General features: G+C 38.1%; 1 protein-coding gene across 1 annotated transcript in view; it reads right to left on the bottom strand.

The window, feature by feature from the left end:
* The window catches only part of PHAX (phosphorylated adaptor for RNA export), a 28,510-nt gene extending 3,344 nt beyond the window's left edge, over positions 1-25,166 (bottom strand). Inside the window, exons 1-4 of the mRNA XM_053701626.1 lie at positions 25,018-25,166; positions 17,033-17,616; positions 13,214-13,334; positions 9,865-9,948 (exon numbers count right to left, since the gene is read on the bottom strand). Coding sequence (XP_053557601.1) covers positions 9,865-9,948; positions 13,214-13,334; positions 17,033-17,616; positions 25,018-25,137 — 909 coding nt within the window. The 5' untranslated portion in view covers positions 25,138-25,166. The remainder of the gene's footprint in view (positions 1-9,864; positions 9,949-13,213; positions 13,335-17,032; positions 17,617-25,017) is intronic.
* Between the last annotated feature and the right edge of the window lie 222 nt (positions 25,167-25,388).

Below are 25,388 nucleotides of genomic sequence, written 5' to 3'. Positions count from 1 at the left end.
CGCTCCAGTGAGAAAGTAACATATCAGACTGAACCGCAAGGCGTTCACCAACACTGCCTGAGGGTCCCTTGATCTGGACCCTTATTTGGGCCGTTCAACATTGAGACAGAAGGCCATGAGGACTAACTCCGGAACACCCCAACTGAGTTGCATCTTGGAAAAACATCCGGGTGAAGGGCTCACTCCCCTGGATGAAAAGGCTGACTGCTCAGATAGTCTGCTTCCCAATTGTCAAATCCTGTAAATGTACGAAAAAGGACAATAGTGGGACTCTGCCAATTGAAGGATGCGAGAGACTTCCTTCATAGCCAGGGAACTTCTTGTTCCTTCCTTATGATTGAAATAAGCCACAGATGTTATGCTGTCTGATTGAAATCTGATAAACGGGACAGAAAAACGGTTGAGGCCACGCCACCAGAGCATTAAAAATCTCTCAACTCCAGAATGATTATGGAAAGAATGATTCTTCCGGCAACTGGTATCCCAGGGCAAAACTGGCGACCGCAGCTGGAGTCAAAATGTCGGCCCTCCATCTGGTAGGCTTGCTTACCCACCAAGCCACCGGGGGATCTTGCTTTTTAAGGAACCCCAAAATGCCCCCCAGCCCAGGAGGCTGGTATCCGAAGACACAATCTCCCACAACGATCTCAAAAGGCACATGCCTTGGGACATTTGGAATCTACTGTAGTATCTCCAAAAGAGAAAACTATTTATTATTGCACTGCTATAATTAACCGTAGCAGAGATAATAAAATACTGTTGTTATCTTAGAGACAACAGTATGGTATGGAAAAAAAGGAAATAGCTACAGAGATCTGTAACCTACTGTAGTACTCCTTAAAAGAAAATATGAATTATTGCACATCAATATATATAACACCAGTAGAGGAGAGTAAAATATTGCTATATCTCAAAGAGAGAAAGAATAGAGTTTGAAAAACAGAATACCTACAGGGATCTGAAAGCTATAGCAGTATCTCCTAAGAAACATTGTATTATAGCATCACAATAAAAAAAACAACAACAAAAAAAAAAAAACACACAACAGAGGCAGAGCCAATAAAATACGGATATATCTTGTAAAGAGAATATATATGGTATTGAAACAGAAAAAACACAGATATCTGAAATTTACTGTAGTCTAAGTGAAACCATGCATTATTGCACAGCAATTAGAAACAGCAGTAAAGGCTAATACAATACTGATAAATCTTGGAGAAAAATATGGAATTGAAAAACAGTAAATAACTACATAGATCTGAAACCTACTGTAGTATCCCCTATGAGACATTAATAATTATTCCACGGCAATAAATAACAGTAGCAGAGGCTAATAAAATACTGTTATCTCTCATTGAAAGAAATATTTTAAAAACTTTTCTGTTTATAATTCCATATAAGTATTATTGGAACACTATGGGTGCATCATTAAACCCAGGGAAAGAATAAAAGATTACATTCTGGTTTAGGCTTTGAAAAATATACATAAGAATGTCCCAAATGAGGACATGTAAACACCTAGGTGAGGGATATTGTCATACACAGAAAAATTCAGTTACCATTGGCGTAGATTGAGATGTAGATTAATATCAGAGAAAGCTATGTAGTGCTAAGATAAAAGCCCATACCGAGTACTACACCCCATACATTCACTATTAAGAGGGTATACAATTTTCAACAAACACGTGAAACATAAAAAAAAAATTCTCAGAGACAGTAAAGCCCCTCATGAAAAGAAATGCTTTCATAAGAGGATAAGAGATATCTTGAAAAAAAGGGAAGGTAGCCTGAATAAAACTTTTTTATAATTATTGAACCGAAAAAACAGTTTGTGTTCAAACATAGGCACTAGTATTTACTGTATAAAAATACTTATAATAAAAATGTCCATATTTGGCAATATTTCAAGTTGCATTACAATTAAATCGCCATTAGATGGCAGCAAACACCAGAGAAATTTAGATAAGAAAAAATAATTTAAAGGGACATTATATCCTAGATTTTTGTTTGCATAAATGTTTTGTAGATTATCCATTTATATAGCCCATACAGGTTTTTAAATGTATAGTTTTGCTTATTTTTAAATAAAATTGTACTAATTTTCAGACTCATAACCAAGACCCAAAGTTTAGGAGAACACGGATGTATACCTACTCCAGCTTGCTTCTGTTTGAGTAAAGAGTCTTTTCATATGCAGAGGAAGGGGGTGTCTGCTTCCCCCCCCCCCCCGCCACTTTCAGCTACCTTTTTAACAGAGTTAAATCGGAAGCTTCCAAGTAAGTTTTTAACTCTTTTGTGCCAGGGTTACCGTGTCTACATCCGAACTGTTCCGATGTAAACAATTTGCGTGCGATCACGAGATTTCAATGATGGGATTGCGTCAGGGGGTTTCCCTATGATGCTAGGCACACCCTCCAGACAGCGATCCCATCAGGGAAGCGCCAGTGGCTTCAGGAAAGCCAAGCGGTTAGGACGTTTTATTCCGTCTTTGGTGCTAAAGCCCAGCAAAATTCAAACGGAATACAACGTCCTAACGGCGTTAAAATGTTAAACTGTTTTATACTACATTTTTAGATCATTATCTGTGCATATTATTCTTTATAGTAGTGTATATTACATGCAGTCATATGAAAATTGGTGTATACTGTCCCTTTGAGATCTGATTTTATTACATAAAACAGAATTAGTGGCATACATAGAAAACGTACGAGGAACTTCCCCTAGAATAAGCCACCTATTAAAAAAAAATAATAATAATTTGGAATAATAGAAACAGAATAACTCCCAGGGCAAAAAAAAACAACTTACAGCTTTCAAATGGCACAATATGCAATAGAGGGCTGCTATAAAAGGCATTATAATAATACACAAAAATCTAGACAGTGGCGGAAGAGTCTTTTTTAACCCCACCACTGCTGGACGCAATCACCACAATATGGAGCAATTAAAATTAAGGGTGATTCCGCCCGCCTCCAAAAAATACCCTCCAGCAAGAAAGAAAGACTCTTTTTAGCTGAAATAAGTGTTCACTAACCAGAATAGAGACCAGATTGTGATACTGCGGAGTGGCGTGAGGCGACAGATACCTCTGTCATGATTCACCGATGAGAAAGAGTAAGAGAGAAAGGAGGCCCCAGGAGCAAAGTGGCATAGAAGCCCCTCACACTCTCAAGCACGCGTTTCTAAGTTGCTAATCACAGGAATAAGGCCTCTCTCACTGGAGATACCTATCGCACTGGAGATAAGCATCTAGAGGAGCGCAACAAAAACACAGATCGTGGTTGGAAGCGCTTTAATTGAAGTACGCACCACTGCAGAGGAAATAAAATAGCGGAGCCATTAATAAAAATTTTACAGTATAGGGAACATAACATCTGAGGTACTACACCCCATAATTATTGCTTACATCTAGATGGCAGTTCTACTGTAGACAACGTACCCCAGTACCTTATCTGGTACTTGTTAAAGTTCAGGAGCCCTGTTTAACAATCCTGTACTGAGGACCGCAGGAGTGTTGACCATGTGGCGTGAAGATACAGGCCTGATCACAGAATAAGCACACAAAGCGGTCTGACTGCGGCAATTGCAGCCAAACTGGACCCTGTGCATAAAGGACTTTAGGGCATATAAGCACGCAAAGCGGGCTGACTGCCGAGATCGCGGCCTAACCCTAAACTAACAAAAATGCATAAAGTGCTTAGCATCTAAGTTACAGTACAGCACATCCAGCTCTTTTTTAAAGCTCCATTCAAATAAAATGCCCTTGAGAAATACATTATATGGCTGTTGTCATAGCCATGCTTGGATTTGGCGACAAAAATAGTCCCCATATATGTAAGCCAGGACTCCAGTAACGAAAAAAAAATACCTGGTCCTCCAGAGTATAGGGCAAAATTAAAATACATACTGCTCTGAGCCCAAAATATCCTGAAATCAGGATATAACTTGCTCCCCAGACCTTCTGAGTGAACACAAGGTGCAACCCGGTCACCCATAATGGATTCCTTTATCTTTTACTGTAAATTTAAGAGTAAAGGACTTACCTTCCAGGGTCTCTGCTGTGGAACAGACACAGCACGTCTGATAGCTTCATCCAGACTTCTGACAGGGACGTGAAGCACAAATGAAAGCAGTGTAAACCCAACACTGGTTGCCAGGTGGGGGTGTTAGCATACATTGTTGAAAGGAGGACAGGGAAGTTCCCTACGACATTCAACAGCTATCAATACTCTTACTAAAGAGGTTTACATGGACACAGCATTAACCCAAGTCCTATCTTGAAAGGGAAACTACCCATTAAAGGATTCAATTTTCTTCAGAGCACCATCTTCACTTCCTCCTAGTTACAGAGGCAAAGAATATCTGGGGAGTATGGGTAGTGGGAGAATACTTAAGCTATGGCTGGGGTGTCTTTGCCTCCTCCTGGTGGCCAGGCGATGAATTTTCCCAACAGTAATGAATGGATTCGGGGACTCTCCATGCCATTGGAAAGAAAAAAGGACAGCAGTTTACAGGGTTATGACTCACTTTGAGACTGTAATACTTCCATTATTTATGTTGCCCACTTTGAATATTATACAGAGAACCGTACTTGCACATTGCAGACTTCACAATCTTAACTCTGCTTATATATCTATCCTAAATTGTTCTCAGTAGAAGTGAGAAGATTCTGCAATACAATGAAAGTTTTAATAAGTGACAATGGCAAGCCATATTTCCTCTAGTAACAAATCCACATTGGCACCTGCAAAAAAGTTATGGGGCTGGAGCTTTGGCCATTGAAAAACAAATGATAAAATGTATTCATAACATTTCCACAAATGTTGGTATGTTTTCTGTAATCTTGCAATAAAGTAATTATAAGGTATGTTTTGTCCCTTTAATGTATAAATACATTTCCTACTCTGTTACAACATATTATACCAGGACTGTTCTTTAACTTTAACCTATTTACAATATTAGTAATCATAAAGTAAAAGATAGGGACTTTAAAGTGAGTTAATTTTCTGCCAAAACATTAATTCCATCGATTCATCTTATAAACCTGTATGTAGTCACTAACTTTTTTCCCCCTTTATTTTTCTCACATACTGTCTTTTCTGATCCTGCACCCACCCGCTCATTTTCCTGTTTTTTCTCTCACACACGTAAGAGCGGTCCCATCCGCTCTTACGTGTTCATCCATGCGCGCTACAGTGAAGCATCCTGTATTGTGCATGCGTTAAAATACGATCTCTGCTGCGATACATTTTAAAACAATGAATCACTCGATTCCCACCCAAAAAAAACCCTAGTCTACAATAAACTACCAATAGCCCTTAAAAGGGCCTTTTGTAAAGTATTGCCCTAAGTTAAACAGCTTTTACCTGTAAAAAAAAAAAAAAAAAAAATACAAAGACCCCCCCCCCCCCAAAATAAATAAAACAATTTGGTCTTTTGCATTGCCCTGAAAAGGGCATTTAGCTCTTTTAAGAATAGCCCAAACCCTAAACTAAAAAAACCCCCAAAAACCTTAAAAATAACCAACACTAACCCCTCTTTAGGTACTCACAGTTGCTGAAGTTCCGCTTGAAGGATCTTCATCCCGGCGGCATAGAGGGGGTCCACCCTGAAGACATCAGGTTGCTGCTGTATACTGAATCTTCAATGCAAGGTACGTGATTCAAAATGGAGTCCCTTGCATTCCTATTGGCTGATTTGTTTTTTTAGAAATTCAATTTAGCCAATAGGATGAGAGCTACTGAAATCATATTGGCTGATTTGAACAGCCAATACATTTTAAGAAGCTCTCATCCTATTGGCTGTTTTGAACAGCCAATAGGATTTCAGTAGCTCTCATCCTATTGGCTGATTTGAATTTCCAAAATCAAATCAGCCAATAGGAATGCAAGGGACGCCATTTTGAATCGTGCACCTTGCATTGAATATTCAGTATACGGCAGGGGCAACCATATGAAGAGGATGCTCCGCGCCGGATGTCTTCAGGATGGTCCCGCTCCGCCCTGCCGGGATGAAGATCCTTCAAGCAGGACTTGCCTAAAGTGGGGTTAGTGCTAGGTTTTTTTAATTTTTTTTTTTTTTTTTTAGTTTAGGGCTATTCTTAAAAGAGCTAAATGCCCTTTTCAAGGCAACGCAAAAGAGCTAAATGTTAGGTCTTTGTAATTTTTTCTTCTTCAGGTAAAAGAGCTGTTTAACTTAGGGCAATGCCCTAAAAAAGGCCCTTTTAAGGGCTATTGGTAGTTTATGCTAGATTAGGTTTTTTATTTTGGGGTGTTTTTTTTTTTTTAAACAAAATATGAGTATTAGAATAGGAATAATTGTTATTTTGTGATATGTTTTTTTTTCTCGTTTTGAGGTGGGTTTTTCATTTTAGAATAGACTTTTTATCTTTAAATGGGCAGTAAAAGAGCTGAATGCCCTTTTAAGGGCAATGCCCATACAAATGCCCTTTTCAGGGCAATGGGTAGATTAGATTTTACTTTATTTTTATTTTGTGGGGGGTGGGGGTTTGTATACTGTTAGGGGGTGTTTGTTTTTCTTTTGTAGAAAAAGAGCTGATTTCTTTAGGGCAGAGCTTTCCAAACTTTTCATGTCGGGGACACACTTTTTAGACCTACATCATTTAGCGACACAGTAATTCAGTTGTACAGGTTAAACTAACTTGTTTTAAGAGATACGGACACATACATAAATGATATAATAACGAAATGTGTTTACAAGTAACAGTAAGTATGTGCAAGAATTAAAAAAAAAAAGTTTAATAACACCAATAGCTACTTACTATTTTAATGGGATGTATGAGGTTGATGGGATGAACACAGTTTCTGAATATTTGGTGGAATATTAGACACTCACATTTTTAAGCTTCCCCTTCTTATCCATATATCAAGAGCAGGAACAGCAATGCACTAATGGGAGCTAGCTGCAAAAAAACCCAACACTTTGACTTCTGACTTCAGCTCAGCGTTTAAGCTGCTGCCCTGAGAGCTCTGCGAGTCTGACTGACTACTGCCCGCGCTGCAAACACACTGCTGTCCCACTCACTGACTACACTTGCAGTCAACAAGCCAATTAAGGAGACTACACGTGCAGTCAAGAGCCAATGTGTTGCCAAAGCCGCCAATAGGAATAGTTTCAGTTCCCACTGAGCTGCGCCAATAGGTTAAGATGATCTGTGACCCCCTAGGTATCACGTGTCAACCATGTGATATGTGTAGCAAGCGGAAAGTGGGAAACCAAAAAAAAAAAACATTTAAAAAAATTAAAAATTTAAAAAAAAATTGTGCTGAAGCAGGGACACACCTACACACTGCTGCCGACACACTAGTGTGTCCCGACACACAGTTTGGAAAGCACTGCTTTAGGGCAATGCCCTACAAAAGGGCCCTTGGCAGTTTATTATAGATTAGTTTTTTTTTTATTTTGGAGTGTTTGTTTTATTTTTTAATAAATTTTTTAAAAGGGTATTAGAATAGGAATAATTTTTATTGTTTTGGATAATTTTCGTTTGTTATTTTAGGTTTTAGTGTAATGCAGCTTAGGTTTTTATTTCACAGATAAGTTTGTATTTCTAGGTAGCTATTAAATAGTTAACCATTTACCAACTAGTCTACCTAGTTAAAATACATACAAACTTACCTTTGAAATAAAAGTAAAACCTAAGCTAACTACAATACAACTATTAGTTATACTGTAGCTAGCTTAGGTTTTATTTCACAGGTAAGTATGTATTTAGTTTTAAATAGGTATTATTTAGTTAATAACTAACTTTAATTTAGCTATATTTTAATTATGTTAAAGTTAGGGGGGGTTAGGGTTACAATAGCATTAGGTTCAGGGGTTAATATAGTTTAATTCATGTTGTTGCAATGTGGGGGGGGGGGGGGCTGGCGGTTTAGGGGTTAATAGGTTTATTTAGTGTAGTGATGTGGGAGGCCAGAGGTTTAGGGGTTAATAACTTTATTTAGTGGCAACGATGTCGGGAGCGGTGGAATAGGGGTTAAAAGCTTTATTACAGTGGCGCCAACATCGGGAATGGAAGATTATGGGTTAATAACATTAAATAGGTGCCTGGCAATATCTTGAGCGGCAGATTAGGGGTTAATAACATTACGTGGGTGTCAGTGATGTCGGGGTGGCAGATTAGGGGTTAATAACATTACGTGGGTGTCAGTGATGTCGGGGTGGCAGATTAGGGGTTAACAACATTACACAGGTGTCAGCGATGTCGGGGGCGGCAGATTAGGGGTTAATAACATTACGTGGGTGTCAGCGATGTCGGGGTGGCAGATTAGGGGTTAACATTACACAGGTGTCAGAGATGTCGGGGGCGGCAGATTAGGGGTTAATAACATTACGTAGGTGTCAGCGATGTTGGGGTGGCAGATTAGGGGTTAATAACATTACATAGGTGTCAGCGATGTCGGGGTGGCAGATTAGGGGTTAATAACATTACATAGGTGTCAGCGATGTCGGGGGCGGCAGATTAGGGGGTGTTTAGACGTGGGGTTTATGTTAGGTTTGAACGTTACTTTTTTTCTCCATAGACATAAATGGGGCTGCGTTATGGAGCTCTTCATTCCGTGATCTCAGGTGTTAGGTTTTTTTCTAACCCGCTCTCCCCACTGATGTCTATGGAGGAAGCGTGCACAAGCACATCAAAACAACGCTTGTATTTTGTGCGGTATGGAGCTCAACGTCACCATATAACACGCACAAGCCGGCTGTTTCAAAACTTGTAATAGCTGCGCTATAGAGGGTTAAATAACACAACTTTTGTTGCACTCGTTAAGTTCCCTATAGCGCGCATAACTCGTAATCTCCTGACAGTAAATAGAGGTTTAAGTTTACCATCACTTTAAACTTGTGCTCAGGAGTTGCAGGGGTTTAAGACTTATGGCCTGATGATCAAAGGTTTGCAAGCAAAAACGTGACAAACCACATTTAGCCTATTTAAAAATAAAAATGGTTGAGCCATCTCCCATAGATATATTGAGAGTTCTGTGCCATGTAAAAGTTTGCAATGGAGGATGGCGTATACAGGGAGAACGAGGTGTTTGTTTAAACTTTAAATATTACGCCCAATACAAATCAAAATATGCTATTTTTAGTGCTCTGTACCTTAAATTCACAATTTTCTTTTTAGAATTTTTCTTTCAAAATAATTAGTGTTTTGAGTATTTTGATGAAAAGCTTGCCACCTTTTAATTTGTGAGGAAAAACCCCCTGAGATCTGTAGGGTGGAAATGTTTAGATAATTACGCTTGGATTTGACCATTTTATATACGCCCATGGAGTCCTGATGTTTAGCTCAATTACGCTTTGTATTTAGCACTTACAAGTATGAATTTCTATGTATCTTTTGCACACCCAGTGTACTTAAATTATGATTTATGCTGTGCATATTTAATAGGATTTATTCCTGTGACATCTACAAAATTTTACATTTTTGATCAAATACGATTTTTGATACAACTTAATACCATTTTTTTCCTGTTGTACGTGTGTATGAATGGTCTAATTATTTGTTTTGTATCATTTTTAAAATAAGGATTTTCATTGTGCACTTTTTGTAATGTATGCACCTCCTCCCCATATGAAAATGCAGTATACACCCCTTAGAGAGACACCCTGTTTCAGGGTAAAAAGTGGCTTTAGATAATTATACAAAAAGGAAATAGAAGTACTCTTGAGCATTTTTAAATAATCTCGCCAGCCCAGAGACGGTTAGTCCAGCGGTCTCCAAGTTCTTAGATTGTCTCTCCTTAGCCTAGAGCCAATTTCATCCTTAATGTTAAATAAGATTACATGAAATAAATATTTCTAGAGTCTAGATTAAGCAGAATACAATAGGAGGCATATTACCTTTACTTGATCTGATGTAATGCTTGGGGTGTTTTTCAGCAGATTCAAGTAAACTCCACCAGGGGTTCTCCTCCTGCTGCCATTCTAAAAACATTTATTAGAAACACATAGGTTCATTATTGCACACTGCAAATAAACATCATGCATGATAGGACTGCTATCTTTTTCTGAAGCAATAACTGTACTATAAAGATATTGGTTAGGATTTACTGGTATAAAAATATAGCAAAATAAAACTGCATGACCAGAAATTGTAAATGAGGAAAAGGCAATGACATGTAATTCTATTATATCAAAAAGTAAAGATTTAAAATTACATTGTCATATTGCCCTTTTATCAATAGTAGGCCGGTGCGATTAATCGTGATTTTTTGACTTGCAATTTTTAAAAATCGCAAGATTATGAGATTTTTGCCAATCAACATGTTTGTCGAAACCCCATTTAGCGCGGACCATGAGTGTGATGTAATCCAGAAGCACTTGTGCCCATGGTCACCATAGCAACCCACCTGTTCCGTGCTCCCCACACACGGCTGTTTCAATACTATAGCAGGTGCGCCTAACTTAGGGTAAACCCAGATTGCCGGAGTGACGGCAACAAAACACTAACAGGCAGGCTAAGGGCTAGTTTGAAAGAACGCAATTACAAAACTAAGATTGACACACGACAGTAAACCCGGAAATATCCAGGAATATAGCTCTATTGTTTCCCACGGTTAATATGGTGGGATTGGGACTTCCACCACCGAGTAAGTTGGAAGAGCAAGAACAGAGGGAGAGCCAGCGAGAGTAGCCGCCGTGAGGCTAGGGAGCAGTGTATACTTTTAACGGATAATGAGGAACAGACTTGCTTTACAGAGACGGTAAAAACTCATGTAGTGAATATTTCATATGCTTATCCAATGCAAGGCCTGGGGGCCACAGTTCTTGTCCCTTCACCATGTTTAGTCTAGCCCTACACTTCTCCCAATTGAAATATGTTGGTGCTAAAGAAGTTTTTTGTTTGTATCTTGAGCCTCTAATATTATCCTAATTAAGCAGGGGATGAATATTGATGCAGGAGAAAGAAAATCAGGCTAAATCTTTTGTTTGCATATTTCTGTGCAATTACTCAGGTATATCACTGCAGTGGATACCCATGCTAATGTTGGCAGTTTTGCATGGCAAAATAATTTGTTGCAAAGATATATTAAAGTATATGTTTATGATATGTGCTCATTGTCCCTCAGAGTAACAAGTAAATTCAAGAGGTTTGGAGAATCCGGTTCTATATTATCACCCATAAACAGAATTAACCATTAAAAGGCTTGAGGTTATATAAATGTTTAAAGAATAATAATAATAATAATAATAATAATAATAATAATTTTGGATATCCTTTCTTTGTACTGGAATTTCTGCTTTGTTTTTATATACCCCATTTGAATACTTTGTTTTAAAATCCTACAGTTAAACATGCATTTCTCAATAATAAAAAAATGCATTTAACAGTTATTTTTAAAACAATTGCGATTAAATTCTCAATATTTCATGGCCAAAATCGTGATATTCATTTTTACCCTCATATCGCACAGCCCTAATCAATAGTAAAATTACCCCAACCAGTACTATCCAACCAAAGTTTTTGGGCACAAAATGTTGCTCTTTATGGTTTGCTGCCTTTCACTATTCCATACCATATTCAACAGAGTATTCCTCTGCATCTGGCTTATACACGTTCCCTCTGTCAATATATTTCTGTTCATAAATGCATAAAATGACACAGTGCGGCACATCTTGCTGAAGTTTGTTTTCATTGATGTATGTAAATCTTAGTTCACCTAGTTAACATTCATCTGTTTTACCAACCACACATGCCCTATGCTTACATTCCTGCTTTTTTAAATACAGATAGTATGAGAATGAAGACATTTGTATAATAGGAGTAAATTAGAAAGTTGCTTACAATTCATGCTCTATCTGAATCATGAAAGACAAAAATGTGTTTTGTTTAGCTTTAATTGCCAGACCCACAGATGATGACCACATATTAACAGCACCATTGGACAATGTTACTTCAGTTTTATGCTACCAAGCGTACATGCAACATACATGTCACATCTCAGAAAATACAAAGTTCAAAGAAAACCTCTACACTGAGCTTAAAGTGAAAGTAAAGTTATGTGCTCTGCTACGCCCAGTTACATAGTTTAGTTAAAATTAATAGGAATTTAAAGGGACAGTCTACAGCAGAATTTTTATTGTTGTAAAAGATAGATAATCCCTTTATTACCCATTCCCCAGTTTTGCATAACCAACAGTGTTATAATAATATACTTTTAACCTCTGTGATTATCTTGTATCTAAGCCTCTGCAAACTGCCCCTTTTTCAGTTCTTTTGACAGACTTGCAGTCTAGCCAATCAGTGCCTGCTCCCAGATATCTTCACGTGCACGAGCACAGTGTTATCTATACGAAATACGTGAACTACCACCCTCTAGTGGTGAAAAACTGTTAAAATGCAATCTGAAAGAGGTGGGCTTCAAGGTCTAAGAAATTAGCATATGAACCTCCTAGGTTAAGCTTTCAACTAAGAATACCAAGAGAACAAAGCAAAATTGGTGATAAAAGTAAATTGGAAAATTGTTTAAAATTACATGCTCTATCTGAATCATGAAAGTTTATTTTGGCCTAGACTGTCCCTTTAATTCATCGTTTTTTTGCAAGTTAGATCTAAATATCTTTTTCGCTGCAAATAAAGTACAATTTTTCCGATTTTCAAATCAACCCGTTTTTTCTGCCAATTGACTTTCTGGCTGATCGGCGGCCGTGAAGCTAGTCATCCGACTATCTAATCAACTGCGCATGCGACAAAGCTATTGTACCCTGGATTGTGTCGGACACGTCCTCCCGATTCGCGCATGCCTTTTTATCTGTTGCTACCAAGAACGTCATCTGTTGACACTGCTTCTCCGCAACATACAAGCACAGCCTATTATTGTGATCGAGGATTCACGCATGCGCAATGCGTTCCGTGCTCGCGCATTTCTGCTACGTATAGAGCGGGTTGGACCGCTCTATACGTAAAGGCAACAAAAGATTGGAAGTGGCGGGTGGGCGGAGCAAGGATGATCACGGTAGGAAAATTATATTTAAAAAAAAACACACACATAGCGATCAATATGTTAATTTTCTAGAATACAGCAATGGGTTGCAGAGCAGAAAAATTAACTTTCACTTTAAATACTTTTATCAACATACTCCAAACACATGGCAACTTTAAAGGTTTCTTTGCTCTAATCGATGTTCAATTTGATTTAAAACAAATCCACCCTGGTGATAACAATATGTTTTTTGATGTAGAACTCACCAAGATAAATAGTCCACCATTTTGTTCAATTTCTGCAGTTTCCATAACAAGCTCGATGGCTTTCTTGGTTCCAATAGTTTTCACAACCCTCGTTATCAGGTCTTTCTTGGGCTCTCTTAGCCTACAAAAAAAAAATTTGGCAATTATACAAAACAATCAAAGTAAATTATTAAAAGGTCAAAACAAATTAATCTACTTACGTTCAACTACTTTAACACAACCGATACGAGAAAGACAACTCATAATTAAGACAAAGCACTTTCTTATGCACAGTGATTCCTGCACTTGAAGAAATATTTATTAGCCAAATATCTTGAGTGATCCGAACTATTTCTTCTTTTAAATTAACCAGAATGAGGTCACTAAAAAGATAGTCAATAAGGTAGGTAAAAGGCATATTGAAACGGAAAGTCATTTTTTCTTTGCTACATTAGTCTGTTTCCACGTCTCTTTAAGGAGACAGTGAACCTATATTCAAAAATCTGTTAGTCAAAACAAAGGTGATGGACTTGTATATTCATTGTTCACTGCCTGTTAATGGAAACAAACACTGTTTTATTGTCTTACAGGGAAGAAAATCCACAGGCATGAAAACAAAACAATTATTTATTCAAAATAGTAACATTTTTATTTATGATTTAACCTCTTAAGGACATATGACGGAATTTTTCCGTCATAAATCAATTGAACAAACTGAAAGCTGTGTCCTTAAAGGGTTAAATAGAGAATTACATTTTAAACAACTTTCCAATTTACTTCTATTATCTAATTTTCTTCATTCTCCTGGGATCCTTTGTTAAACTAAGAGCACATGGGCGAGCCAATAACAAGGCATAAATGTGAAGCCAACAATCAGCAGCTCCTAAGCTTATCTAAGTAGGTTTTTCAACGAAGGATACCAAGAGAAGAAATTAGATAAGTAAATTGGAAAGTTGATTAAAATAGCCAGCTCTCCCTAAATCAATGGTTTTCAAACCTGTCCTCAGGACTCCCCAACAGTCCAGGTTTTCTGGATTACCTTGGATGAGAGAAGGTAAAATACCCATGTTTACTTATCAGCCAATTGTTTCACATGTGCTCCAGATCTGATATCCTCAAAATCTGGCCCATTAGGGAGGCCTGAGAAAAGGTTTGAAAACCAGTGCTCTAAATCATGAAAGACAAAAAAAGCGTTTGATGTCCCTTTAATGCAGGGGTATCAAGCTCAATTTATCCGGGGGCCACTGGCCAAGTGTTATTCAGATGAAGCGGCCCCCATAGGAGAAGAAGTCTTCTGAACTGGATAGGAAGAACTGTAAGTGACATTTAGCAGTAGTGCATGGTGGGAGTTGAAGCCCACATTAGACATACACAGTTGTCTATATCTTGTGAGTGCAAAGTGAAGTGATCTGGGACTGAAAAACAACGTAAAAAGTGACATTTATCCAAGCAATGGTAGTCTACATGGGACGCTCATCTTTATATTTTATCTTTTTAGTGCCTTAACCCTTTGAGTGCTAATGACGGCTCAGAGTTTCTCACTCTGGTGCTAATGACGGCTCAGAGCCGTCATGAGCACTCTCCCACCTTGAGGGAGATCTAGGGGCTCCTTACTGCTCCTACCCCGGAGATCGTGCCTGTAGAGTGACAGGCATCGCCGGGGCTTCACGTGACGACGTCACCGCGCAACTTTATTTATACTTAACAATGTTAAGTATAGGAGGAGGGGGCATGCTGCTTAGAAGCCTGTATCTCAGGCATCTAAGTAGCTACAGACCCCCAAGAACCACTGTTGGAAAGGTAATCGCCTAACCTTTCCAACAGTGTAAGTATTGGGGGTCTGTAAAAAAAAAAAAAAAAAAAAAAAAAAAAAAAAAGAATTTCAAAAATTAAAATAAAATATTAGCACCCAGGTGGGAAATGGCTTAGCAGCCAAAGGGTTAAAGGGACACTGAACCCAATTTTTTTTCTTTTGTGATTCAGATAGAGCATGAAATTTTAAGCAACTTTCTAATTTATTCCTATTATCACATTTTCTTTATTCTCTTGGTATCTTTATTTGAAATGCAAGAATGTAAGTTTAGATGCCGGCCCATTTTTGGTGAACAACCTGGGTTCTCCTTGATGATTGGTGGATAAATGCATCCACCAATAAAAAAGTGCTGTCCAGAGTACTGAAGCAAAAAAGCTGAGATGCCTTTTTCAAATAAATATAGCAAGAGAATGAAGAAAAATTGATAAAGAGTACATTAGAAAGTTGCTTAAAATAACATGCTCTATCTGAATCACGAAAAAAAAATTTTGGGTTCAGTAACCCTTTAATAGATCATCAACTAGTTACACCTCTTAGAACCCTAAAAAAATAAATAAAATGACAGCCCAAACCAGTGGCGTCACTAGGGTTGGTGTCACCCGGTGCGGTAAGTCATGGTGTCACCCCCCCCCCCCAGAAAGCAGACACACACAAAAACACAGGCAAACACACATACAAACACTCAGACACACTTAAAAACATACTGAGATGCACACACAAACACTCGGAAACACACTCAGACACACACACAAAAACACTGACACACAAAAACTCAGACACACACATACAAAATATGTAAACTGCACTGCATTAATTATGAAGCTCATGCTCCCTGGCTCAGCAGAACATCAAATGAAAGATAAACAGAGCACTCTAAAATAAATCACTGAAGAAAAGGTTTAGGCGCACAAACTATGAAAATTCTGCTCTCTGACTCTGTTCCAAGTCTGTCAGTGCACAGCCCTGGGCCGCATGTCACTGAGCAGTGAGCACAGATAGGCAGGCAGGTTTAGGCTAGCAGCGCAACTTTGCAAGCCCCACGGCACACCCACAACATTCATAGTGAAATTGGGCAGGGGAGGAGCAAAGTACAAACAAGCAAAAGCAGCCAGGAAAACTATTTGTTGAAATTGCAGTACTGGCTCAAGGGGCAAAAAAATTGTGTGGCTACAACTTCCCCAGTCCCACTAATGTTCACAAATGCCAGCCTCTAATAAAATAATCTATGCATCTCAACATTGTATTTCTTTGAATTTCAATAAAATGTAAAAATTTTTTTTTTTTTTTTTTGGTGTCACCCCCTGGAGGGTGTCACCCGGGTGCGGCCCGCCCCTCCCGCCCCCCCCCCCCCCTAGTGACGCCACTGGCCCAAACTGATGGTTTACTTATTAAACAATGGAGGGCCATATAAAACTATTTTGAGCCTGGGGCTGGTACTTTGAGACCACTGCTTTAATGGCTTTTAAATGAAAAAGAGTGAAGACCCTTACTTAAAGGGATAGAAAGGTCAACATTTAAGTGTGTATGGGTGCATTTTAAATAAAAGCATTCCCCCCCCCACAATGATTAAAAGATGTTTTTTTGCCACATCCCTTTTAACGCGTTCCCATGGTATTCTGTGTTGAAGAGATATGTAGGCAGGAAATAGTGCTGCCATCTAGTGCTCTTGCAAAACTTCTGCCATATAGTGCTCTAGAAATGGGATACCAAAAGAATGCAGACAAATTGATAATAGAAGTAAATTAGAAAGTTGTTTAAAACCAAATGCTCTATCTGAATCATAAAATAAAGATTTTGAGTTTCATATCCCTTTAAACTAGAGATAAAATAACTCAAGAAAGTTACAATAAACCTTTAATTACCATAACAAAAAAAGTACATCGGTTGACACATTTATCTAACAATTAGGAGCCCCCCCCAGAAAAAAAGTGCATGAAATAAACCCTTTGAACATAAAAGTCCCATTCCACTATCTTTATTAAACTGTTTTTTTTATATGAATAACCATAAAGGTACAAAAATCTTACCTATGCGCAATTTCATCTGAAACTTTGTCTTCAGGATCAAGCTCACATATTTCATATCGGCCTTTGTAGTCCATTTCTAATCTCTCTCCTAGTCTTTCCTTTATAGGCCGCTTCCTCTTCAGGTGTCCATTCTCCTCTTTTGGTGCAGGCTCCTTCTCTTCTTGCATATATTCCTCCAACTCTTTGTCCAGTTTACGTACCTCATCATCATTTTCTTTTGCCATCATCTTCCTTGCAAGGACATAGTTATAAGTCTCTGATTGCCTGCTCATATCCAGTTGACTTTCCATGTCCATTATACACAGTTCATTGGCCACTGCCTCCTGTGTTTGCTCTTGAATCACTGCCCCCCATATGTTGTTGACTTTTACCCCACTAGCACCAGTTGTGGTGGTCCTGCAAGCTTCACGGACAGAATGAGAAGACTTCTGGCGCTTTCGCCTCCATAGAGCCCCATCTTCTTCATCAGAATCAGACTGACTATCATCACTGGAGTCAAGGCTTTTTATATTTCGGTAGGGGACATTAGACTGAAATGGAGGGTTAGTCCTATATCCTATTGAAGAACTGGTCAATTGTGGTTTCTGGAAAATAATCATATTATATTTTATATCTATATCCTTGTTTGATGGGTATATAAATAAAAATCTATATACAAACTAGATAGATAAACAGCTGAGGGTGCACCATTTTTTAATAAAAAGAAAACCAAGAAGACAAAACATGAACATTAGCAGTATTTAATTAACTTAAATATAAATGTTTAAGTAAACCCATATATTAGACTTAAAAAAATAATTTGAAATACACAAGGCACAAAATCTGATATTTTTCTGTACCTTCATATTCCCGTTTAGTTTTATACACACAAATATCAACGTTTCTAACCTTATAGCAATTTGAATAAATTCAAATAGGAAATGCAGTGCCTATGATCATACACAGTTCTAAAACAGTGGTTAACCCCTTAATGACCAAGGACGTACGCCACACGTCCTCAAAAAAAAGATAGTTAATGACCGAGGACGTGTGGCGTACGTCCTTGGTCTGGAAAGCAGCTGGAAGCGATCCTGCTCGCTTCCAGCTGCTTTCCGGTTATTGCAGTGATGCCTCGATATCGGGGCATCCTGCAATAACCCCCCATGGCCATCCGATGCAGAGAGAGCCACTCTGTGGCCCTCTCTGCACCGGACATCGGTGGCCGGTATCGTTGGTGGGTGGGAGCAAGCCTGGGAGGCGGTGGGCGGCCATCGATGTGCCGAGTAGAGGGAAGGGGGGCGGGACAGTAGGGAGCGCGCGCGTGCACGGGGGGCGGCGGGCAGGCGCGTGCACGGGGCGGGAGCGGGAGGGAACCGCTACACTGCAGAAAAATAAAGCTGTAAAAAGCACCAAAAAAAAAAAAGTTTTGAAACTTCTAAATAAACAGCTAAGGGATCTGGAAGGGGTGGGGGGAAGCTACACTACCGAAAAGGGAATTTTTTTGTAAAAAAAGGCAAATTTTTTACTAAACTGGGTACTGGCAGACAGCTGCCAGTACCCAAGATGGCGCCCATTAAGGCAGAGGGGGAGGGTTAGAGAGCTGTTCAGTGGGGGATCAGTGAGGTTGGGGGCTAAGGGGGGATCCTACACAGCAGCATATGTAAATATGCTAAAAAAAAAACCCCCACAAAAAAAGCCCAAATATAGCTTTTATTTTAGTACTGGCAGAGTTTCTGCCAGTACTTAAGATGGTGGGGACAATTGTGGGGTGGGGGAGGGAAGTGAGCTGTTTGGGAGGGATCAGGGGGTCTCATGTTTCAGGTGGGAGGCTGAGCTCTACACTAAAGCTAAAATTAACCTTGCAAGCTCCCTACAAGCTACATAATTAACCCCTTCACTGCTAGCCATAATACATGTGTGAAATGCAGCAGCATTTGGCGGCCTTCTAATTACCAAAAAGCAACGCCAAAGCCATATATGTCTGCTATTTCTGAACAAAGGGGATCCCAGAGAAGCATTTACAATCATTTGTGCCATAATTGTACAAGCTGTTTGTAAATGATTTCAGTGAGAAACCTAAAATTGTGAAAAATTTAACGTTTTTTTTCATTTGATCGCATTTGGCGGTGAAATGGTGGCATGAAATATACCAAAATTGGCCTAGATCAATACTTGGGGTTGTCTACTACACTACAGCTAAAATCATACCTAAAAGCTCCCTACATGCTCCATAATTAACCCCTTCACTGCTGGGCATAATACACGTGTAGTGCACAGTGGCATTTAGCAGCCTTCTAATTACTAAAAAGCAACGCCAAAGCCATATATGTCTGCTATTTCTGAACAAAGGGGATCCCAGAGAAGAATTTACAACCATTTAAGCCATAATTGCACAAGCTGTTTGTAAATAATTTCAGTGAGAAACCAAAAGTTTGTGAAAAAATTAGTAAAAAAGTGAACGATTTTTTGTATTTAATCGCATTTGGCGGTGAAATGGTGGCATGAAATATACCAAAATGGGCCTAGATGAATACTTTGGGATGTCTACTAAAAAAAAAAATATATACATGTCAATGGATATTCAGAGATTCCTGAAAGATATCAGTGTTCTAATGTAACTAGCGCTAATTTTGAAAAATAATTGTTTGGAAATAGCAAAGTGCTACTTGTATTTATGGCCCTATAACTTACAAAAAAAGCAAAGAACATGTAAACATTGGGTATTTCTAAACTCAGGACAAAATTTAGAAACTATTTAGCATGGGTGTTTTTTGGTGGTTGTAGATGTGTAACAGATTTTGGGGGTCAAAGTTAGAAAAAGTGTGTTTTTTTCCATTTTTTCCTCATATTTTATCATTTTTTTTTTAGTAAATTATAAGATATGATGAAAATAATGGTATCTTTAGAAAGTCCATTTAATGGCAAGAAAAACGGTATATAATATGTGTGGGTACAGTAAATGAGTAAGAGGAAAATTACAGCTAAACACAAACACCGCAGAAATGTAAAAATAGCCTTGGTCCCAAATGGACAGAAAATGGAAAAGTGCTGTGGTCATTAAGGGGTTAAAAGGGACACTGAACCCAAATTTTTTCTTTCGTGATTCAGCTACAGCATGCAATTTTAAGCAACTTTCTAATTTACTCCTATTATCACATTTTCTTCATTCTCTTGGTATGTTTATTTGAAAAGCAAGAATCTAAGTTTAAATGCCAGACCATTTTTGGTGAACAACCTGTCTTGTCCTTACTGATTGGACAGCACCAATAAACAAGTGCTGTCCATGGTTCTGAACCAAAAGTTTGCTGGCTCCTTAGCTTAGATTCCTTCTTTTTCAAATAAAGATAGCAAGAAAAAAAAAGAAAATAATGATAGGAGCAAATTAGAAAAAGTTGCATGCTCTGATTAATGAAAGAAATTTTGGGTTCAGTGTCCCTTTAAGAAAAGTATTTGATATTTAAAATCACCAAGAAAATTTTAGAAACCAGACGCACACATTTCATGAACCAGTCAAAGGTGTTTGCATAAAAATATTTAGATAAATAAAAAATTATTTGGAATGAAAATTAAAATGTTATACAAAAAATAAGTTAGGAATGAAAATTCCCTCTCACCAACAAAAAGGGAAATTTTAAGGGAGAATTTACTTTACACACACTTAAAGATATGTGTAATGCAACCTTTTTATTTTATGATTCAGAAGGATCATACATTTGTTAACAACTTTCCAATGTATTTATATTATGCTTTGTTTCCTTTGTTGAAGGAGCAGCAATGCTCTACTGGTAGCTAGCTGACCGCTACAGGCGAGCCAATGACTAGGGTAGGCATATTTGTGCAGCTACCAATCAGCAGTACTTGGCTACTCCTGAGCCTACCTAGGTATTCTTTTAAATAAATAATAAAAAGAAAATTAAGCAAATTAGATGATATAAGTAAACTGCAAAGTTATCTAAAACTGTATTCTCTATCTGAAATATAATAGACTTTTTTTTTTGGGGGGGGGGGGGATTCATACCCCTTTAAAACTTGTGATTGATGTTAAAGGGACATGAAACCCAAAAATATTCTTTCATGGTTCAGATAGAGAATACAATTTTAAACAACTTTCTAATTTACTTCTATTATCTAATGTTTTATTCTCTTGGTATCATTTGTTGAAGGAGCAGCAATGCACTAATGGTTTCTAACTGAACAAAATGGGTGAGCCAATCACAATCAGTATATATACAGTGGATATAAAAAGTCTACACACCCCTGTTAAAATGTCAGGTTTCTGTGATGTAAAAAAAATGAGACAAAGATAAATCACTTCAGAACTTTTTCCACATTAAATGTGACCTATAAACTGTACAACTCAACTGAAAAACAAACTGAAACGTTTTAGGTGAAGGGAAGAAAAAAAAAACAAAAACCCCCCACTAAAATAATGTGGTTGCATAAGTGGGGATGTAGCTGTGTTCAGAATTAAAGTGATGGTAAACTCTCCCCTTTATAAAATCAGATCTGGAATGTAAGCGCTATTTTAGATGAAGTTTAATTCATTAGCTGTAATGAAGATGCAGTATAACTTAGTTATTAATATAGATATGAAATGCAAATACTGCATGCTCCTCCTCCCACTTCAAAAGTAAACTTTTCTGTGAGCTAAAGATTGAATTGTTGTCCAATCAGCGCTCTCCCCATATGGCACTTTTGTTGTAGCTAGAGCATTGATTGGAGAGTAATTCAATCATTTAGCCGACAGGAAAATTGACTTTTGAAGTGGGTGGTGTAACTTGGGGTATTTGAATTTCATATCTATATTAATAACTAAGTTATAGCGCATCTTCATTGCACATGATGAATAAAACCCCATCTAAAATAGCTCTTACATTCCAGATCTGATTTTATAAAGGGAAGAGTTTACCATCACTTTAAGCAATCACATTCAAAATCATGTTAAATAGGAGTCAGCATACACCTGCCATCATTTAAAGTGCCTTTGATTAACCCCAAATAAAGTTCAGCTGCTCTAGTTGGTCTTTCCTGAAATTTTCTTAGTCGCATCCCACAGCAAAAGCTATGGTCCACAGACAGCTTTCAAAGCATCAGAGGGATCTCACTGTTAAAGGGACAGTCTACACCAGAATTTTTATTGTTTTAAAAGATAGATAATCCCTTTATTACCCAGTCCCCAGTTTTGCATAACAAACACAGTTATAATAATATACTTTTAACCTCTGATTATCTTGTATCTAAGCCTCTGCAAACTGCCCCTTTTTCAGTTCTTTTGACAGACTTGCAGTCTAGCCAATCAGTGATGGCTCCCAGATAACTTCACGTGCACGAGCACAGTGTTATCTATATGAAATACATGAACTAACACCCTCTAGTGGTGAAAAACTGTTCAAATGCAATCTGAAAGAGGTGGGCTTCAAGGTCTAAGAAATTAGCATGTGAACCTCCTAGGTTAAAGGGACAGTATACACTCATTTTCATATAACTGCATGTAATAGACACTACTCTATAAAGAATAAGATGCACAGATACTGATATAAAAATCCAGTATAAAACTGTTTAAAAACTTACTTAGAAGCTTTCAGTTTAGCTCTGTTGAAAAGGCAGCTGGAAAGCCCACTGCAATTGGGAAATAAGACACTCCCCCCCTCCCCCTTCTTTTGCATATAAAAAGACCCTTTACACAAACAGGAGCAAGCTGGAGAAGGTAGCTGACAGTATTCAAATAAAACTTTGGGGCTTGGTTAGGAGTCTGAAAATCAGAGCAATGTTATTTAAAAATAAGCAAAATGATACATTTTTTAAAAAAAACAAACTTTATGGGCTTTATAAATAGATCATCTACAAAACATTTATGCAAAGAAAAAATGAGTGTATAATGGCCCTTTAAGCTTTCAACTAAGAATACCAAGAGAACAAAGCAAAATTGGTGATAAAAGTAAATTGGAAAATTGGTTAAAATTACATGCTCTATCTGAATCATGAAAGTTTATTTTGGCCTAGACTGTCCCTTTAAAAGGTATCAGCCAGGAGAAGGGTACAAAATAATTTCCAAGGCATTAGATATACCATGGAACCCAGTGAAGACAGTCATCAAGTGGAGAAAATATGGCACAACAGTGACATTATCAAGAACTGGACGTACCTCCAAAATTGATGAAAAGACGAGAAGAAAACTGGTCTGTGAGGCTACCAAGAGGCCTACAGCAACATTAAAGGAGCTGCAGGAATATCTGGCAAGTACTGGCTGTGTGGTACATATGACAACAATCTCACATATTCTTCATATGTATACGCTATGGGGTAGAGTGGCAAGACGAAAGCCTTTTCTTACGAAGAAAAACATCCAAGCCAGGCTAAATTTTGCAAAAACACATCTGAAGTTTCCCAAAAGCATGTTGCAAAAAGTGTTCTGGTCTGATGAAACCAAAGTTGAACTTTTTGGCCATAATTCCAAAAGATATGTTTGCTGCAAAAACAACACTGCATATCACCAAAAAAACACCATACCCACAGTGAAGCATGGTGGTGGCAGCATCATGCTTTGGGGCTGTTTTTCTTCAGCTGGAACTGGGGCCTTAGTTAAGCTAGAGGGAATTATTAACAGTTCCAAATACCAGTCAATATTGGCACAAAACCTTCAGGCTTCTGCTAGAAAGCTGAACATCAATAGGAACTTCATCTTTCAACATGACAATGACCCAAAGCATACATCCAAATCAACAAAGGAATGGCTTCACCAGAAGAGGATTAAAGTTTTGGCATGGCCCAGCCAGAGCCCAGACCTGAATCGGATTAAAAATCTGTGGGGTGATCTGAAGAGGGCTGTGCACAGGAGATGCCCTCGCAATCTGACAGATTTGGAGTGTTTTTGCAAAGAAGAGTGGGCAAATCTTGCCAAGTCAAGATGTGCCATGCACATAGACTCATACCCAAAAAGACAGTGCTGTAATAAAATCAAATGGTGGTTAAACATATTTTTTTATTTTTTCTTCCCTCTACCTAAAACATTAGTTTGTTTTTCAATTGAGTTGTACAGTTTATAGGTCACATTAAAGGTGGACAAAGTTCTGAAATGATTTATCTTTGTCTCATTTTTTTACATCACAGAAAACTGACATTTTAACAGGGGTGTGCAGACTTTTTATATCCACTGCATGCAGCCACCAATCAACAGCTAGAACCTAGGCTCTCTGCTGCTTCTGAACTTGCCTAGATAAGCATAGGATAACAAGAAAAGAAAGCAAATTAAACAATAGCAGTAAATTGGAAAGTTGTTTGAAATAGTATTCTCTATCTGAATCATGAAAGAAAAAAATTTGGGTTTCATGTCCCTTTAACTTTTATTATTCTTTATTTATAAAGCGCCAACAGATTCCGCAGCGCTACCCATGGGTACAAAGAAGAAACAATACAATAAGACAATTTTACAAATACAGGGGGGATTGAGGGCCCTGTTCCAGTGGGAACTTACAATCTAGAGATAACTTGACGTCAAACACAAATTTAACACATTCTAAATAATAACTCTTTACAATCTGTCTACTCTGTGCACGTTTATGCCGAACTACAGTTCTCTTATTTGTAATATACATTTATAATTAAATCTCACAATCATTCCTTATCCAACACAGACCTGTCTGTGCATATCATATTGCCACTAAGAAACTAAAAAAAAAATAATTAAAAAAAAGTGTAGAAATGATCACATTAATGTTCGTGTTCTTTTTCCGTCTAATCGTTTATTCGTCCTCACTATATCTGCAATTTCTCCCTCACACACTCCATTGATTTAGCGTTCTGGAAACTAACCGCCATTTAGACGGACACGCCCACTCCTCCCCGTACTTACCTGTTTTTAGTTCTTGTCTACCACTCCTGCCATGCTCATGTCACTGTCAGACGCTTATTATTCGCCATCCCTATATCTAAATTGCTCCCTCACACTCGCAGTATGGAAACTAACCACCATTTATATGGTCACGCTCACTCCTCCCTATACTTACATGTTGTTTCTGGCCCTTGTCTACCAGTCCAGCCATGTTCATGTCACTATCAGAGCCGCTCAGCTCCCCATCCTCCAAATCGTCATCCTCCATCATATCTCTAGCAGCCTCTAACGCCATGATACCCAACAGGAACCGGAAATAAATCAATAAGCAGCAGCTACCGCTAAGAAACACAGGGTCTCTTCCTGGATGCGCAAGTCAACCTCCCTTTGTCACGTGATCTATCTTATGACAGTAGGTACTGTAGTGGTCCTACCTACAGGTGTATGGTGCATTGTAGATTATTTGTAGGGTATTATATTATTCTTTTATAACGCACGCCTCAATTTACAGTATTTTAGCACTGTTATATGGAAAAGTAGAAGTGA

The sequence above is a fragment of the Bombina bombina genome, chromosome 2 (assembly GCF_027579735.1).
Source record: "Bombina bombina isolate aBomBom1 chromosome 2, aBomBom1.pri, whole genome shotgun sequence".
In the NCBI taxonomy this organism is placed as follows: domain Eukaryota; kingdom Metazoa; phylum Chordata; class Amphibia; order Anura; family Bombinatoridae; genus Bombina; species Bombina bombina.
Note: the sequence above shows the minus strand (reverse complement) of the source record. Positions and strands in the feature narration are given on the sequence as shown.